Genomic DNA, 18,180 nt, shown 5'->3' with positions numbered 1-18,180 from the left:
AGAAAGGCTTAATTCAGCTTAGCAAACCATTTCGGACCATATTTGGAAGATAAGATTGGTATGGAAATATATTATTTAATAAAGTTTATTGACGGTAAGAAAAATTTGTATTTTGTTTTATTCCAAAAACAGACAGAACTTTCTGGTAGACCTTATATTTAAGACTTTAATTCATTTGGAGTTTATTTTTGTGTGTGGTGTTAGTTGGTGGTCTAGTTTCACTTTTTTGCAAGTATCTGTCCAATATTCCTAACACTATTTTTTGAAGAGACTGTCTTTAGCCCATTGTATATTCTTGCCTCCTTTGTCAAATACTAATTGACCATAAAGGCATGGGTTTATTTCATTGCTCTCTATTCTGTTCTATTGGTTTATATGCCTGTTCTTGTGCCAATACCATGCTGTTTCAATTACTCTGGCCTTGTAGTATGGTTTGATATAAGATAGTATACCTCCAACTTTGTTCTTTCTCAGGATTGCTGAGGCTATTCAAGGTCTTTTGTCGTTCCATATAAATTTTGGGGATTTCTGTTTTAAATCTGTGAGATATGTCATTGGTATTTTAATGGGAATTGCATTGACTATGTAGATTGCTTTGGGTAATATGAACATTTTAGTTTTGCTAATTTTTCTTATCCATGAACATGGATATGCTTCCACTTATTTGTATTTTTCTTAATTTCTTTTTTCAGTATCTTATAATTTTCTGAATATAGGTTTTCTATTCCCTTGGTTAAACTTATTCCTAGTTATTTTCTTGTTGTTGCTTATAAATGGAATTGTTCTCTTTTTAAAAAAATTTTTTAAATTTTATTTAGAAAATTAAATCTAACAGGATGACATTGATCAATAAGAGTACACAGGTCTCAGGCAAACATTTCCACAGCACATAAACAGTTGATTATGTTGTATACCCATCACCCAAAGTCAAGTCATTTCTCGTTACTGTATATTTTTGTCCCTCTTTCCTCCCTTCCCCCACCGCCTCCCCCTGGTAACCACTTCATTTTTATCTATGTCCATGAGTCTCCGTTTTATATCCCATCTATGTGTGAAATCATAGTTCTTAGCTTTTTCTGATTTAGTTATTTCACTCAGTATAATGTTCTTAAGGTCCATCCATGGGATTGTTTTCTTAACTATTCTTTCTGATAGTTCATTACTGATGTATAAAAATGCCACCAATTTCTGAATATTAATTTTATATCCTGCTACATTGCCATATTTATTTATTAGGTCTCATAGTTATTTTTAAGGTTCATTGATTAGATTTTAGAGAGAGTAGAGAGAGAAAGGAGGAGGAAGAGCAGGAAGCATCAACTTCTAGTAACTTGCTGTAGCTGCTTCATATTTGCTTGTTGTACGTGCCTTAACCAGGCACACCCAGGGTTTCAAATCAGTGACCTCAGCATTCCAGGTTGACACTTTATCCACTGCACCACCACACGTCAGGCTAGATCTCGTAGTTTTTCATGAAACTTTTAGGGTTTTCTATGTACAATACCATGTCATCTGCAAATAATAACAGTTTTACTTCCTTTCTAATTTGGATGGCTTTTTGTTCTTCTTTTCTGATTGCTGTGAGTAGGACTCCCAGCGCTACATTGAATAAGCATGGTGAAAGCAGACATCCCTGTCTTGTTCATGATCTTCAGGGAAATGCTTCTAGAGTTTGCCCATTGAATATGACTCGCAAACTTGTTATGATGGCTTTATGAGGTAGGTGTCATGTTGGGCTCTGTGGTCCCATCTTCCAGATCACCAGAGCTCAGTGCTCCAGGAATGTTTCTGTGGATTGATTCTTTTTTTTTTTTTTTTTTTTTTTTTTACAGAGACACAGAGAGAGTCAGAGAGAGGGACAGATAGGGACAGACAGACAGGAATGGAGAGAGATGAGAAGCATCAATCATCAGTTTTTCATTGCGACACCTTAGTTGTTCATTGATTGCTTTCTCATATGTGCCTTGACTGTGAGCCTTCAGCAGACCAAGTAACCCCTTGCTCAAGCCAGTGACCCTGGGTCCAAGCTGGTAAGCTTTTTGCCCAAACTGGATGAACCCACGCTCAAGCTGGCAACCTCGGGGTCTCGAACCTGGGTCTTCCGCATCCCAGTCCAATGCCCTATCCACTTGGCCACCGCCCGGTCAGGCATGTAGTTGATTCTTGAATGCCGTTGGCCCTTTCATGGGTGGAGTTAACCCTTCAGGCTATAAGGATAAATCTTGATCACCATGTATGAGTCACTGTACGGGGGCTGCCCTCTGAGACAGAGTTGTTCTTAATAGGGTCTAGTGCCTACTGGGATTGTCCTTTGGGTGTGTCACTTACGTGGCTAGTTGCATCAAGCTCTGATGTGATCTGAAGTCCACCATCGGTTGTGTTGGTTCTGGAAGGGTTCAGATACAGTTCCCCTGAGGTTGCTTGTTTTTCCTCCAGAGCCTTCCAAAGAAAGACAGTCGAGTGAGCCCAAGCTGGCCAAGACCTACAGACCCTTCCACAAGTCTCAAGCTCATTGGGTGGGGAGAATGGGGCTAGTGGGGCCCATACTTGGGGGCCACTTGGTCAGGCACTCAGTGAGAAGTAGACCCTACTGCAGAGCTATACCACTCAGTCTCTGCCAGAGCCTCCGATTCTAGCTCCCCCAGGAAGAGCACACTGCAGGTTCAGGTTGGAGGCAGTCAGCCATCCCCTCTTTCAGAGCAAGCTTAGCAGCGCAGAGCCACTGGGGCTCGGGAGGACAGATCAAGAGTCTCCGATCGGGTGTGGTGCTGCCCAAGCCTTCATCCCAGTCCCAGACAAGAGCCTCCAAGGGAGACACACTCTGAATGTCCCAGCTCCTAGCCCCACTCCCCTGTGGAACCGAACTCATCAAGGTGGGCAGATCCAGTCTCCCACTAGGGGTGGCCCTGGCAAGCTTGTAGAAGGGGAGCTGGCCCCTCTTCCCTTCCCGGACTATGGTTTACAGAAAAGACATGAACCAAGGGTCCCAGCTCCGAGCAGCTCCCCGATCACCCCAGCAGGCTGAGTCCAGGAGGGTGGGCTGCTGGCTGCCGGAAAGGCAGGTCAGATGATCTTCCCTTTGGGGAACAGAGCAGGTTGAGTTTGCAGGGGAGACAGGAGTGCACTCCCACACACAGATCACCACACAACTCAGCGCCCACCCATCTGATTCCTGGACAAAAGTCTCCCCAGGAGATGCTCCCCAAAAGTCTTAGCGCTGCGCCACACTTGGCTCTCCTCACAAGACTGAACTTCGCAGGCAGGGCCACAGAGAGTGGAAAGGCAGGCCCAGGGAGTCAACAGGTGGCAGGGTGGAGCGCAGGCTGTGCATCAAGTTGGGGAAGAGTGGCTCCCTTCCCAAAGCTACACAGTGCAATCACTGCTGAGTCTCCAGCAAGAGCTTCTCTGGAAAAAGAGTGCCCGAGAGGTCCCGAGCAGAACCCAAGCAGAACCCGAGCAGAACCCGAGCCGGGCAAAGCTGCGTCACCAGTAGCTGGATAACCATGCGGTGCACTCCACAGTTTGTGCTGTAACAGGGGGAGAACTCAGCCACGGGAAGACGGTGTCTGGGTCCTCTAGCGGACTCCATGCTCTCCCAGGAAGACTGAATCTCCACTGACTTTCAGCACCAGATGCTATGCAGGCTCTTCCTCCCGTCTCTGGGTTGGGGATCCCACTGTGAGGATAAGACCCCGCACTGCTGGGGGGGTGGGAGTTTTGCACCTGAGTTTTTCCTCCAGCCTCTCAGTCACTGCAGGGGGCGGGGAGTCCTTTCTGCATCTCCACCCTTTATAGCAGTCTCTGTGTGGCTTCTTCTATAAGTCCTTGGTTACAATCCTTCAATTCAGCTACCTTCAGTTGGTTATTCAGGTTGATTGTTCTATAATTTAGCTGCAAATCTGGCCTGTTGCCCGGAGCAAGTGAGTATAGCTTCCATCAACTCTGCAGCCATCTTGGAATCCCCATTCATCTACTTCTTTATTGTTGCCTCTTACCGCCCCATCTGATCCCACACCTTCTCACCCCACAGATCTCCAACCCTTCACCTAAAGTCTGTTCTCAAGCCTCTCCTTCCTGACTGGTCTGCCCTATGAGTTAACACAGACAACCCAGGTGTGCCTCCTGTACAGTGGTGACAGGAAAGCCTACCCCTGGGCCAATACCTTGAACATAAACAAGTCCCAGCTGTGAAGAATACGACCACAGGTGGAAGGCTGGGAGCCAAGCTTCCAGGAAGTGATGTTATGACCATGGCAGCCTTTAAAGGGGCAAGCACTTGTTACATTCCTTGTCTTTGAGGGGGCTTCCCAGCAAGCCCCACACCTGCCCTCGGTGCCCCAGCCCAACTGCCTGCCTGCCTCTCCAGTGGCAGAGGAAGGGACTTCCTTTGGGGAGAAGCTTCGAGAGTGCTAGCAAGGCCCCTGGGCTCTCAGCCTCCCCCTTTCTAACTCCACCCTGATTCTCCCATTGGAACTGCACGGCCCACTTGTAGACGGAGAGAGCAAGGATTGTTAAGAGAGATTAGGGGACACGACACATCTTCATAGTCAAGAAGGTCTGGAAGAAAAGAGGGCGGAAGTAGGCACGGCTTTCTGAAGCCTCAGGTCAACACTGGCACACGGCCCCTTCTGCCATGTTCTATTGGCAGAGGCAGCCCAGATTCAAGAGTTTGGGAAAACAGACTTCAGCTCCTCTGCAAGAGGTGTGGACACATGAAGCGGGGAGAACTGGGACCAGTTCCAATCAGCCTGCCACGCTGTTCTACCCCCGGCTTAGCTGAGAGTGGGCCCGAGCCACTTCCGGCCACCTCCCATGCCGTCCTCAGCCCGCAGGCCTGTGCCATCTTCCTGACTCTGAGCAGAGGCCTCGGGGGCTATTTTGGTGAGATTCTGAATCTGGAAACAGTGCACAAATTCTCTGTGCATGTGCCCCTGGAATAATACCACTTCGTGCATGTACACACACACGTTCACACACTCCAACACACACATACACTCACATGTTCACACCTCATGCACTCACATGCATGCACCCACATTCACATACATTTACACATTCTCACACTTACACATGCTCACACACTCATGTAATCACACATACACTAATGCATGCTCATACATGTTCACACTCATGTGTATTTATGCACATGCTTTCACAAGCTCACGCATGCTCACACGCGTCTTCCCACTGGCACACTTACACACATGTTCTCACACTCATACGCATGCTCACTCTGCCCCCGGAGAGCTGGCCACTGACCACCTGGCCCCTCTCACCTGACCTAGGACAATCGTGGGGAGAGAAGGTCAGGCACCAGCCTGGTTTTCCTCCGAGTTTCCCTCCGCGGCGGTATGGCCAAGGTCAACGTGGACCCCTGCTCAGCTCTGGCCCTAACAGCGGGACCCCAGCAGGCCACTTGCTTCCCTGGGCCTCAGTTTCCCCTTCTGCAGATTGAAGGAAAGAACTACAGCTGCTGTCATGGGGCTCTGGTGGCTGGAAGCCCACCCCCCACACCCAAGCTGCCTCGGACCCTCCGCAGGCTGGGGAGTGCGGCCCTCAGCCCGGGGGACTGGCTTGCCCAGAGGCGGCAGCTCAGAGCAGAGGGGATCCCCACGCGCACACAGCCGAGGCTCTGTCTTCACAAGAATCTGTGCGAAGTCATGTGAAGTCCGCGGAGGCAGCCGCGGGGGAGCGCAGGCAGCGCCCAGCGAGCGGAGGGCAGCGCCAGAGTGCCCGGTGAGTACCCGCTGCCCTGGGTGGGAACAGGGGGACCAGGCAGGGGCACTCAGGTCCCAGACAAGGAGAGAGAGACACCAAGACCAGAGGGGGCTGTGACCCATGCGTCTTACCCCACTTGGCACTAAGAGGGGGCAGGACAGCTCCCAGGGTGGTCTGAATGACTGCCAGCTCTGGACCGGGGGTCCTACCACACAGGCAGGTGGAGGGGGGGGGTCAGGAGGGGCATCTATCTGTCTTCTGTCCTCAAAGCCGACACTGAGATGACTCAGGTATCTCCTAGAGACCGTAGGGGCCTAAGCACCCCTCAGGGAAGGGGAGTCTTCCTCTCCATTCATTCCCACCCTGCCCCCCAGCTGGGGCAGAAAGGTGACTCCAACCCAGATGCAGGTGCTCCAAGGGAAAGAGGGCGACCTGGCAGGAATTCTGAGCTGGACGGGGCACTGGAGGCCCAGAAAAGGGAAGGGGCTGCTCCGCCCTCAGGCCCTGGGGTGGGGGGGGACAGTGCAGTGGAGTGACGCTCAGGTGGTAGGCTGGTCCAGCCAGCGGGTGTGGAACAGGGAAGCCTCCCCTCCCCCATCCTCTGTTCGCATCTGCTGGCGTCCTTCCCGGGCCATCGGGATTGGAAAGACTGGATTTGGAAGAGCCTCCTGCCAGCCCGATGCCAGAGGGTCTGACTTAGAAGGAGCAAATTCTTGCCTGGCCCGAGTGCGGCACGGCCAGCAGGCAGGGCTGTCGCCGGGGGAAATAGAAGGGCAGCCCAGAGGGTTAAGGCACCTCTCCTCCCACCGGCATCACAGCCTCCCATTTGACAGATGGGAAAACTGAGACCCTGAGAGGTTAAGCAACTTGCCCGAGGTCAAGCAGCTGATTAAGCCCACAGAGGGGTGAGCCAGATTCTTCCTAGGCTAACCCAGGGCCTGTGGCCTCACCCACTAAGCAAAGCTGTCTCCCCCAAGATGTGCAGCTCCCCCACCCCCGGGAAACTCCTGTGCATTTCACCCCAGACGCCCTCCTCAGAACTTCTCTGCTCCAGCTGGTGACGCCTCCTCACGCTGCTCCAACTGTGAATAAACAAAGCTGCGTCTGGCTCCTTGTGAATAAAGATGATGCCCAGAGTTGCTCAAGGGACCAGTCCTGGCTGCTCAGGGGTGGCTCAGCTTGGGACTCTGGGTAGCCTGTAACAGGGCTCAGCCCAGCCAAAGGCAGTGAGGTTCATGGGTTAGTGCAGGGCCAGGAGACAGGTCAAGGGGAGCCAGTGGAGTTAGTGTCCTGGGATTCACAGAGGCCTTCTAGTGTAGCCATTGTGTCCAAATTGTGTGACCCATAGATCAGGAGGCCGCAGGGAGCTGGGGAGATGCAGGGCGTGGAGTCAGAGGACCCAGGTTAGCACCCCAGCGGTATCTGTTATCTTGAGCATGATGTGACTGTGAGCAAGTCACCCTGCTCATCTTCAAAGTGACAGGTAATGAACCTTCTTCTCTCCTGCCTGCCCAGAGGGTTCTAGAGAGAAGCTCGCAGGAAGAGCTCAACTCACGTCAAGCTCTGGAGGAGCCGGGAACTGCTGGAGGAGCTTTTAAGGACCTTCCAGGGCCATCTCCCTGCCCCACCTTACAGATGGGGAAACTGAAGCTCATGGGGAATAGGTGACTGGCCCAAGATCAGACACCTCACCTAATATCTCTGAGCTCAATTTCCTCATCAGCAAAATGGGAAGAACAATAGTACCTACCTCCTAAGGTTGTTAACAGCAGTAGAAGCTAAAGAGCATTGAATGTCTGCGGTATGCCAGGCACTGTGCTGGGCGCAAGATGGGCATTATCTCTTTTAAAACTCACAGCGATGTGTCAGGGTGAAATTGGGGCAATCACGTGGCTTTTCCGGCTACTCTCAGGCGAGGCAAAACAGCCCCCGTTCAGTCACTGGAGTGCCCGATCTTGTGTTATGTCACAATATTAGGGCACCTGGGTCCTCAGCCCAGCACGAGGCCCCTAAGAAGGGGCCTTGGTGGGCTTCCCCTTCGACCTCCTAGCAGCGGCTGTGTTTCCACCCTCTGCAGGGCAGGAGAATGGGAAGAAGGAGGTGGAGGAGCAGGGAAACGTGCGTTAACTTGCTACTCTTGTTAGCTGGAGTCACCCTCCCTGAGAGCAGCAGTGTTTGAGCTGATCACTCTGCAGAGGTGTTGTAGGGGGTCTACGGAGACATCACTGGGGGGGGTCTCTCTCTTGTGCACGTCCCCCAACAACTCTTCCCCAAATGCAGGGGATGCATATCAATTTCTCCAACTTTCCTTCAAGCCAGCTTCTCCGTCTGGTCTGAGAGTGGGCGGGGGCGGCCTCACACACACACACACACACACACACACACAGAGTGGGCGAGGGCAGCCTCACATACACACACACACACACACACACACACACACAGAGTGGGCGGGGGCAGCCTCACCCCTACACACACACACACACACACACACACACACAGAGTGGGCGAGGGCAGCTTCACTCCTACACACACACACACACAGAGTGGGCGGGGGCAGCCTCACCCCTACACACACACACACACACACACACACACACACAGAGTGGGCGGGGGCAGCCTCACCCCTACACACACACACACACACACACACACACACACAGAGTGGGCGGGGGCAGCCTCACCCCTACACACACACACACACACACACACACACACACACAGAGTGGGCGGGGGCAGCCTCACATACACACACACACACACACACACACACACAGTGCTCACATCACTCTGACTGCTCCCTTCCAAAACTCCCAACCCTGGGAGTGAGGGGGCCGGAGCCACTAGCGGGTGCTTGGCCACGTCCCTTTCTCAAGTCCTTCTGGGCTGTCTGCGTCGCAGCTCCCTCCAGGATCTGCTGTCACCTCAAACTTCTGTTTTAACACCGCTGGTAAATATGTCCAACCTCAAGGCCACAGTCTGTCCCACCCAGCACACTGTGATTTCTGATCCTCAGTTTTCTGGTCTGCAAAATGGACTGAATGACAGCGATCTCTCAGGGTAAGAATCTATGGTCTCTTACAGATGACAATGCTCTGAAAACTGTAAAAGGTAGTGCAACGAGGCGACCGCCGCTCGTCCAGCCATTGATAACGTGCCTATCCTGGATGCCGGGGTATTTTCTGTGCCTCTGTCATAGGCAGCCATTTCCCTGTGGACGGGAGCTTTCCCCTTCTCCACCTGCCTGTCTCTGCCACACATGCATCTGTTTAAGGTTGTCCTTCGCTGATTGTCTAGTAAGAAATTTTAAAAAAGAGTTCTCTTCCTGGTAGCACAAAGCAAGGGGCGTGGTCCAGGGGGCCTCCGGAATAGACAGAGGGGTGGTCCCTGGCCTGAGGGTGCAGAGAGATGCTGGTGGTGGCTGCTGGGGGGAGGGGACGGAAAGAGGAGATTTCAAGTCCCAAGAACTAGGTGACACTTTCTTGCTCAGGATTGCCACTTAAGCCGCGTTATCAGCAGACAGCCTGTTTTTGTAGGCGTTTTCTCTTCTCCTAAGAACTAAATGGAAACTGTCTGGTGTTAGCATTTCTCACCACCCGTGGGGGAGAGATGTTAATTACACCTGTACTCTCTCCTGGGGCCGCTCTGGCCACATCAGAGAGCCCAGGAGGAGTCCAGCCAGGGTGCTGACCCCTGGGGACCATGGAGAATGTTCATAAACACGCCATCAATACGGTCTCGGGCAGTTCTCGCCTGTCCCTGTGCAATAACAACTATTCGGGCAAAACAGTGAGGTTTTCACCAAGTTAAATTTGTTCCACTTGAAGCTTTTGGCCTTTTATTCTAAAAGTATGACCTTCCTCCCGCTCTAGTGTTAAATATCCCTTCTAGATCAGTGGTCCCCAACCTTTTTTGGGCCAAGGACCAGTTTAATGTCAGAAAATATTTTCACGGACCAGCCTTTAGGGTGGGACGGATAAATGTATCACGTGATCGAGATAAGTGTCAAGAGTGAGTCTTAGACGGATGTAACAGAAGGAAGCTGGTCATTTTTTAAAAATAAAACATCGTTCAGACTTAAATATAAATAAAACGGAAATAATGTAAGTTATTTATTCTTTCTCTGCAGACTGGTACCAAATGGCCCATGGACCAGTACCGGTCCGCGGCCCGGGGGTTGGGGACCACTGTTCTAGATGATGGAGAGGACGTAAATGATTTCTTTAAATGAAGTTAGTTGAGGAAATGGAAAGTTGGCCGACCATTTAGCCCCCCTTAGCTTTTCATTCACTGACCTGTGACCTCTGAGCATTTGGACCTATTACTCCAAGGAGTGAAGTACAAGCCTTGGTCCCTCACTCTGGCAAAGGCAGGATTCAAACCCAGAAGTGGCTGGATTCCATAAAAGTCGGCAGTCCTAGTGGGAGATAGGAGTCCGGGGCCCATCCCAGTTCTTCCACTGAGGTGCTGTGTGACCATGAGGAACACCTTTACCCTCTCTGAACCTGTTTCCCCATCACTAAGCACAAGTAATAACCCATGCCCGTCTCCCTTAGAATGGCAGATGGTCATTATTCACACCTTAAGAAGCAAAGACTCGTGGGGCACGTGGTCGTCCTCAGTCCAGACCCCCCCCCCATCTGTCTGCCATGTCACTCTCCACTTCCAGACCAGGTCCTGGTCTTGGACTCTCAGACCAGGCGATCTTTGGCGGTGTCCTCAGCAACTGACTACTCGTCCCCAATATGCCTGGCGGGAAGGAAAATGGCCAATAAGGAGGAAGGAGAACGAGATGAAAAAGAGAGAGAGAAGCAAAGGAATGTGGGGTGAGGGCCCCCAGTCTAGGTCCATGTCCTCCCTGAAGTCATCCCTGAGTTCCACAATCAGGGTCGGATCAATTGTCCCTCCCTCCAACGACCCCTTGCTCCCAGCAGGGGCCCTACCCTTGCCAGACCTGTGAGAGCAGGACATCTAGTCTCAATTCATCTTTGTATTCCCAGCCCCACAGCGTGGGGCTCATAGTAAATGCTAACTAATCATTTGTTGGACTAGATTGCAAATTTCTCCAGCTCCTCCTCCTAGGCTCTAGGCTCCCTGAGGACAGGGACTCTAGCTGACCCTTATTCATTCTCCAAAAAAGGACTTTTTATCGGGTTCATATTTGTATTTCCATCTAATTCCCACCAAACCCTGTGAGGTTCCTACAGTGTTATTATCCCTACTTTGCAGGGAAGAGAGCTGGGGGGAGCGGAGGTGGCTACTTTTTGTGTCTCACAGTAACTCGAGGGCCCGGGGTTCAGAGCCTGGCTCCTACTTCCAGAGCCGTGTGCTGAACCGCGTAAGGCCTTCGAGAAGAATGGCTGTACACTGAGAAGACTGTACAATTGGGTGGACTCCTCACTCTGCTGTTTCTTAGTAAACTCACCGCCTGCCAGCTGGGTGGCCTTCCCCTAAGTGTTCGCTCAGACCAGATGCACATACATCAATTTCCATAAAACATAATCCACGCTGCATTAATGACGATTGCTTGGGTGACCAAAGAGAGAAACCTTCCAAAGCAGGAAATTAACTAGGGCTGAGTGAGGGACAGGAACTGGCCTTGAGTTCTAATCACAGGTGAAGAGCCCCCTGCTGGCTGAGCTCCGCCTTGCACTAGCTGTGTGTTCTTGTGCAAGTCACTTGCCCTCTCCCCGCCAGAAAGGAAGAGGTTTAAATACATGCTCTGCCTAACCTTCCTTTCCATGTAGTGGTTCAGGGATAAAGAAGGTGGCTCCTAGGGTTAGAGAGGCTGGAATTCAAGTCTCGGCCTTGCCTCACCTGAAAGCCTTGAGCTAGGACAGCCGCTCGCTTCTTTAAGTGAGGTTCCTCCAAAGACCATCAAGATTTTGCGGTGAGCAGGGGTAGAGAGAATATCGTTTCTAACCTAAAAAGCCCTGTACAAAGGTGTAACCATCCTGTCATCACTGTGACCTCCCGAGCCTTTGTCTCCCAAGCGCCCAGAGCGAGAAGTCCGCAGCACCCGCCAGCAACGGGGTGTTTGTCGTCAACCCGCCCAGCAACGCCAGCGGCCTCCGCCTCCACCCGTTACCAGTTACCAGCCGTTCTGCCCACCTCCCCGTGCCAGCCTTCACGGATTACGCAGTTGGAGGAGCCACCGCTGGGGTCGCAGATGCCAAGGACCACCCAGCCGCCTGACCCGTGGCCCGTGGAGACATTCCTGACGGGAGAGCCCAAAGCTTTAGGGGTAAGACCGCCTCTCCAGATGACCAGAGGGCTAGGTACTGAGCAGGGAGGGAGCGCCCCAGCACGGGGCAGTCGTGCGCACCCGAGAGACGGGGCGGCGAGCAGTAAACACGTCGTGAGGACTTGAGGATTCATCTGCACACTAGACAGACAAGGACCCTTCCCTGTGGATCTCACCAAGAGGAGACCAGTGAACTAATGACTGAGATAACGTCGAAGGAGGTAAAGAGGTAGAAAGTGATGGATGGGGGAGGGGCAACACTAGAGAGGGTGGGCAGAAGGGTTTGTCTGGGGAGGTGACATTTAAGCTAAAACCTAGCTGCTAAGGGAAGAACTGGGGACAAGGGCTCCCAGGAAGAGAGAAAGCAAGTGCAAAGGCCCTGAGACAGGAAAGAGTGCGGCTTGTCCCAAAACAAAAAAACAAGGTGGACCTGACTGGCACGTAACGAGCAAACGAAGGAGAGAGAGGAAATAAAGCTGAGTGGAGGGGGAGGGCCTGCTCCGACCCAGCGGGCGCACAGCCCAGGGAAATGGCTCTGCGACCTCCTCCCATCTCACACGGTCTTGAGATATTGGTGTCTGGGAGGGAATAAATATCAGGTGGCAGCTTGGTGGGTAGATAGATGATAGATAGATAGAGAGATAGATAGATAGACAGATGGTAGATAGATAGATAGATAGATAGATAATAGATAGATAGATAAGATGCACGTGTTTGTGTACACACATATGGTGTCTTCAGTTTGTCTCTTAGCACCAGTTTCTCCAAGCAGAAGATGAAAACATAGCTTTGGCGATGATGATGATGATGATAGCTCTTATTTATTAAGCACCCCCAATAGATATACACACTGTGCCAAGGAATGTGCATGCATTGTCCCCTTAGATTCTTATCACCACTTTGTGACAAGGACCATAGTGTCCACAGCACCGATTAGGAGACCAAGGTTTGCCACAGCTAGGTTGCTGGCCCAAGGCCACACAATGGGTAAGTGGCATCCGTACCCGAGGATGGCCTGTCAAGTTCTACTTTCAACCCACGCTCCGTAGCATCCAGAAGCTCCGGCTCGAGCATGCTGGACCCCAATAGTGCGACGCCTGCTGTTCACAGTCAGAACTGCCCATATGTGGACCACGCTGGCTTGGGAGGGGTGAGCACCTTGTCACTGAGGGAGTCCATTTAGAAGTCAGGAGCTGGAGAGGTCTCCTGGGTCAGGCAGAGGGTGAGTCCAGGGGCCTCCAATGTCCCCTTCCACTCAGAATTCAATTGTTACCGAAAACATCTGGAGAAAATGTGGCGGAAGTTAGCAGAAGCCCACCTGTCCCCATCTTGGGGAAAAGCAGCCCACCTCTGAGAGTGGACCGGTAGAGGGCTGGTAGACCACCTCTTCAAAAAAAATCGCAAGTTCGGATTTGAGCTGGGTAGGGTCAGCTCCAACCACAGCTGGATGGAGCAGTGATAGACACGGGGATGAGAAAGATGGCGGTGGAGACGCTTCGTGCAGGACGCGGCAGGTAAAGGTGAGGCGTCCCATTCAGGGAAGGCCGAGCCATGGAAACCAGGGCGAATAAACCAGGGAGCAGTACAGAGCGATGCTTGAGAGCCCAGAGGGCAGAGCACAAAGCGGGATGCAGACCCGTAGAGACATGGAAACAGGCAGGTGGGTCCCGCAGGCTGTGGGGAACTGCCTTTCCTTCTTAAAACCGTCTTTTATGGTTGTTATAAAAGAACGGAATGTGAGTTTATTTCCGAGTCGCAGGGGGAGCGCGGGGCTCCGGCACAGTCTCCTCCGCGGCCGGCAGGGGGCGGTGTGGAGCCCTCCTGGCCGAGCGGCCGCGCGCTCTCCGCAGGCGCTTCAGATCCCATCCCCCTCGGCTTCGTCCACCCGGGCGTCGGCAGCGTGCTGCTCGCGGTCCGCCGCGACCGCGTGGGGATGCTCTTCATCGAAGACAGCGTGCCCTTCTGGGGAGCGGCTCTCGTGAGTGCGGAGCCATCGGCGGAGGGGGGTGGGGAGTGGGGACCGTGCCCAGGTTCACCTCTCCCCTCGCGCACCCCACCGCGACATTCTGCTGGGCACAGCAGCGCTTCCAGATGGGGGCCTGAGCCCAAGGCTGACTCTTCACCGCCAACCTGCATCCCGAACCTGAGCCACACCTACTCCTATGGATGCCGAGCTCCCAGCAAAGAGCCTGGCACGGAGAAGGCTCCCGGAAAGGATGGGATGGACGGGATGAGTGCAGAGGATACGGACACTAACCGCCTGTGTGACCTGGACCCTAAGCCTCCCCCTGCGTGCAAACCCTGGCCCGCAGGAACCCACCGGCTCCCCTCCCGAGCCCCACGCCCACAGGCTCCCTCGCCGCGAGGGAGTCCGCCAGGGAGTCCACCAGCTCTGCAGCCTTGCGCCCTCCCTCGGCCACCCTCCCCTGCTGGGGACTCTCCGGCCTGAGGGCACTCTGGATTAGCACCGTCCCAGCCCCCGGGACAGCCAGGCGCTGGCTGAGGACCACGGGGTCTGAGTCCCAGGCAGGTCCCTGGCTCCAGCCTCAGCCTCTGCATCTAAAAATTAGGTACCGTACTCTCTAAAAAAATGAATAAATAAATTTAAAAAAAAGTGTTTAAAAAAAATAAAAATAATAATAATAATAATCAGGTACCCCATAGTCGGAGGAAATCGAGAGTTCCGCCCAGGGCAGATTGTTACCAACCCTGACTGCACCGAATGGTGACTGTCATTTGTACTGCTTCCTCCTTTAGAGAGAGTCAGAAACATGTGAGAGGGACTTCCCTCGAGTGACTGGTGGTCCCTGACCAGAGGCACAGTGACTTCCTTCCCTTGTCCCAGGCTGCCTCCAGCAAGAGCTCAGAAGCCCCGAAAACGGGCCCAGAGAGGCCAAAGGAACTGGCCTAGGTGTACAGCAAGGGTCACTTGGCCATGCTGCAGGGACAGGCTGTGGCCCTTCATATGGTCATCGTTACCCGAACTTAAGGGAAACATCAGCTAATGAGACTTCTTGATTGCTTATTTAAGTGTCAGTCTTCCCCAATTAGACCGGAAGCCCCATGAGAGCAGGGGTCTTGTCTCACCTCAGTTCTGTTCTTGGCACATACCTGCTGCTCATGTTTGATGAGTGAATGTTTGAAGGCCCAATGGCTTTCCTATGAGGCTCTGGTGACGTAACATGAATGAAAACGTCTTACAAGTTTCAGCTAGTTCCCCGGACAAGGGCCCCTAGAACCAGAGAGATCCCGAGGTGCCTGGCCAGGCGGCAGACAAGGAGGCAGCCAAGAGGCCGCTGCCCTTCCTGGGCGCCCATGGCCTCGACGGTGCCCAGGCACGGTGTGTCCTGTCAAAGCCTCACAGGCGCCCTCTCCGCACACAGTTCATCACCTCCGGGTCCCTCTCCGTGGCAGCGGAGAAGAGCCACACCAGCTGCCTGGTAAGTCTGATCGGGGGACCGGGAACAAATATGGGACCAGGGCGGGATTCCACTCCACTCGAACCCCAGATACACTGACTCACTCATTCAGCTACTTCCACAAGCACTGCCTGGGGGTTTGTTCAGCTCTAGAAGCGGGACAGCACCCGGGCAGCCAGACAGAGCCGGACCTACCTAAGGAGAGGAGGGGCCAAGATACACTAGGGGTCACTTTCAGAATACACTAGGCGTCAACGAGAACTGCAGTCAGTGGTCACTGCCCCCTGGCTGTGGTAGGCTCAGGCTTCTTGTCCTCTCTTTGCCCCCTCGTCCCTTCCCTCTCCTCCCTTCCCTCCTGTCTCTGTCCCCCGTGCAGGTGAGGAGCAGCCTGGGGATGAACATTTTCAGTGCCATGGCGGCCTTCTCCGGCACGGCCGTTCTGCTCATGGATTTTGGTGTCACTAGCTGGGTGTGTTTTCAGACACCCCTGGCTGTGGGAAACGCGGAGGATGGTAGAGCCATATTCAGGGGGTGGGGAAGATAGGAGTCTGCAGCACCAGGAGCCCAGGGCCCTGGGCACTGGCAGGGCCTGCCGGTTCCAATAGCCTGCGTGAGCGTGTTGACCCCATGACCCTGCCCCAAGCGTGGGCTGGGGAGGGACAGAGAGACAGCCTGGTAGCGTGAAGGGGAGCCCAGGACGGGCAGCAGGACCGGTCCAGCTCCAGGTCGGCCACCAACTGGCTGTATAACCCTGCGCAAGTTGTTCTCACTCCGGACTCCCTTCTCTCCTCGATTCTAAAGTTCTCGGCTTGCTCTCACTGTGGGTTTTGGTTTCCAGAATGTGGGCAAGGATTATCTGGCTGTACTTACCATCTTCACCATCCTGGAGTTCTTCATCGCAGTCATTACCACCCAAGCCACCCGTGCCCAAGCCAACGTGGTGAGTACTTCCACCCCAACCTTGGTCTCTGGACAGTGCTGTTCTCTGGGAAGACTTTCTGCTTCCAGCCCTCCCCGTGCTTTCCCGTCTGGGGAGCAGTCCAGAAGGACGGGCTTGGATGAATTCCACTCTTACAAATTGGGGGTACCCAAAGAATTCTTTGCTGGAAGATGGGACTATTTTCCTCATGGCCACAGGGGGGCGCCAGCACCAACGGTCCCGCTGCTCTGTGAGCCTTGATGCAGAACAATGGAAGGCCCTGGGCACAGGGGCGAGTGCACACAGATGAGTAGGAACCTCCAGAAGTTCATGGGCCATAGGAGAGACAGGGGGGTGTCCGCAAGGACAGCGTGACTCACTGAAAGCTGAGCTTAGGTTCCCCAACAGTGGAGCACCGTGAAGCCAGAAAAGGGGTGGAGGAGGACATCTGTGGCAGGGGAAGCAGTTGGAGTCAAGGCTGCCCGCTCAGGAGAATGCGGACCGCAGGGTGGGGAGTGCTGCCGGAGGCGGCTTCGTGCAAAACGGGAGGCGAGGCTACGGAAAGTCTTTGAGTAGAGACAGATGTGCTCAAAGGGGAGGGTGAGTAGACAGAGCGCAGGGAAATCAGTCAAGAGAGTTTGTCCAATGCGGTGGGGGGGGGGGGGCGAATAGAGAACTGGGGTCTGGAGGCTGGCAAGCCGCAAGGAGGCTAGCGCTACGTAGGGGAAACTTGAGACAGTGCAGGGCCGACCAGAGAGAAAGGCCTTTAGCTTCTAGAGAAAACGCTTTTCTATGTCTTATTCGCTTCTGTATTCCTAATGCCTGGGTTAGGCCCCAGTAAATATTTTTTTAAGTATGTATGACTTGAACGAGTAAACAGTTCTGAGTCGGCTCCTTCAGACTTGCTGGATTCATTGCTAGGGTGCTGTTCTCAGAATACCCACCAGAGGGCACTATTGCAACAGCTCCCAGCGGGGTCAGAGCCTTCTAAGACTGTCACTGGGCTTTCTTTCTCTTGGCAGCCTGTGATTTTCCTGCCAGACGCCTTCAGCACAGACTTCAACATCTACAGCTCCGCAGCCTCTCCGCCCCCTGCCTATGACAATGTGGCATATGTGCCCAATGATTCCTCCGCGTAGATAATCACTCTGGCCGTTTGGCATCCAGCCTTTCCCTTCTGGGCCCAGCCTCCCCCACCCACCCCCTCCATCCCCACCCTGGCAGTCTGGAAGCAGCCTTCCTCCCCAGTCCTCGCTGTGCCCCGCCCCACGCGTGAAGTCTTCCTTGGGGACTTCTGTCCCACACATTTCCCACATTGGTTTCTTTCCTACAAAAAAAAAAACCTGGTTGATGTCAAAGCTGTGTGTCCCTGGCTGTCACCTTTCTGGAAATGCCCTCTGGCTGCTCTGCATTTCCCTCTGCTCACTGGGGAAACCCCAGCCTCCCTGGGAAACAGGTTCTGCCCCGGCCTGGCCCTCAGACCTGGAAAGGTAAAGAAGATCGAGGGTCCAGAATCCTCCACAAGGGAATAATGAGCCCAGCTGCGGAGGCCACACCGCTGACAGCGGCCTGACCTCGTGACCCGGGGCTCCAGGGCCAGCTCCATCTTTGTAACCTGCTGCCATGTCATTAGGCCTCAGTTTTCACCCCTGGAAATGGACACATTGAACCATATGACATAAGATCCCCCTCAACCCCCAGTTCTCCGAGGCTCCCTGAAGTCCTGGTCTACATGAGACATTGTCACCCCACTGCTCCGGAAATGCTTGTTTTTCTTATCTGTAAAATGGAGTCGGTGTTGACTCTGATCCTGCCCACCTCCCAGGGCTGGGGACCTTGCAGGGGAAGGCTGAAGCCAGCCCACTGAACGCCATCAGCATCCA

The 18,180-nt window shown here is 53.3% G+C and overlaps 1 protein-coding gene across 1 annotated transcript; it reads left to right on the top strand.

The window, feature by feature from the left end:
* The first annotated feature begins 9,417 nt into the window (after window positions 1-9,417).
* Window positions 9,418-17,436, top strand: MS4A15 (membrane spanning 4-domains A15). The gene is given in 12 exon segments (XM_066360011.1): window positions 9,418-9,504; window positions 9,845-9,925; window positions 10,411-10,541; window positions 10,945-11,053; window positions 11,716-11,799; window positions 11,801-11,959; window positions 12,145-12,148; window positions 13,819-13,937; window positions 15,343-15,399; window positions 15,755-15,847; window positions 16,217-16,318; window positions 17,320-17,436. Coding segments are annotated over 12 exon segments (1,143 nt in total).
* Window positions 17,437-18,180: the final 744 nt, after the last annotated feature.

Source organism: Saccopteryx leptura, chromosome 1 (genome assembly GCF_036850995.1).
Source record: "Saccopteryx leptura isolate mSacLep1 chromosome 1, mSacLep1_pri_phased_curated, whole genome shotgun sequence".
NCBI lineage: Eukaryota > Metazoa > Chordata > Mammalia > Chiroptera > Emballonuridae > Saccopteryx > Saccopteryx leptura.
This window is presented reverse-complemented; position numbering and strand designations above follow the sequence as displayed.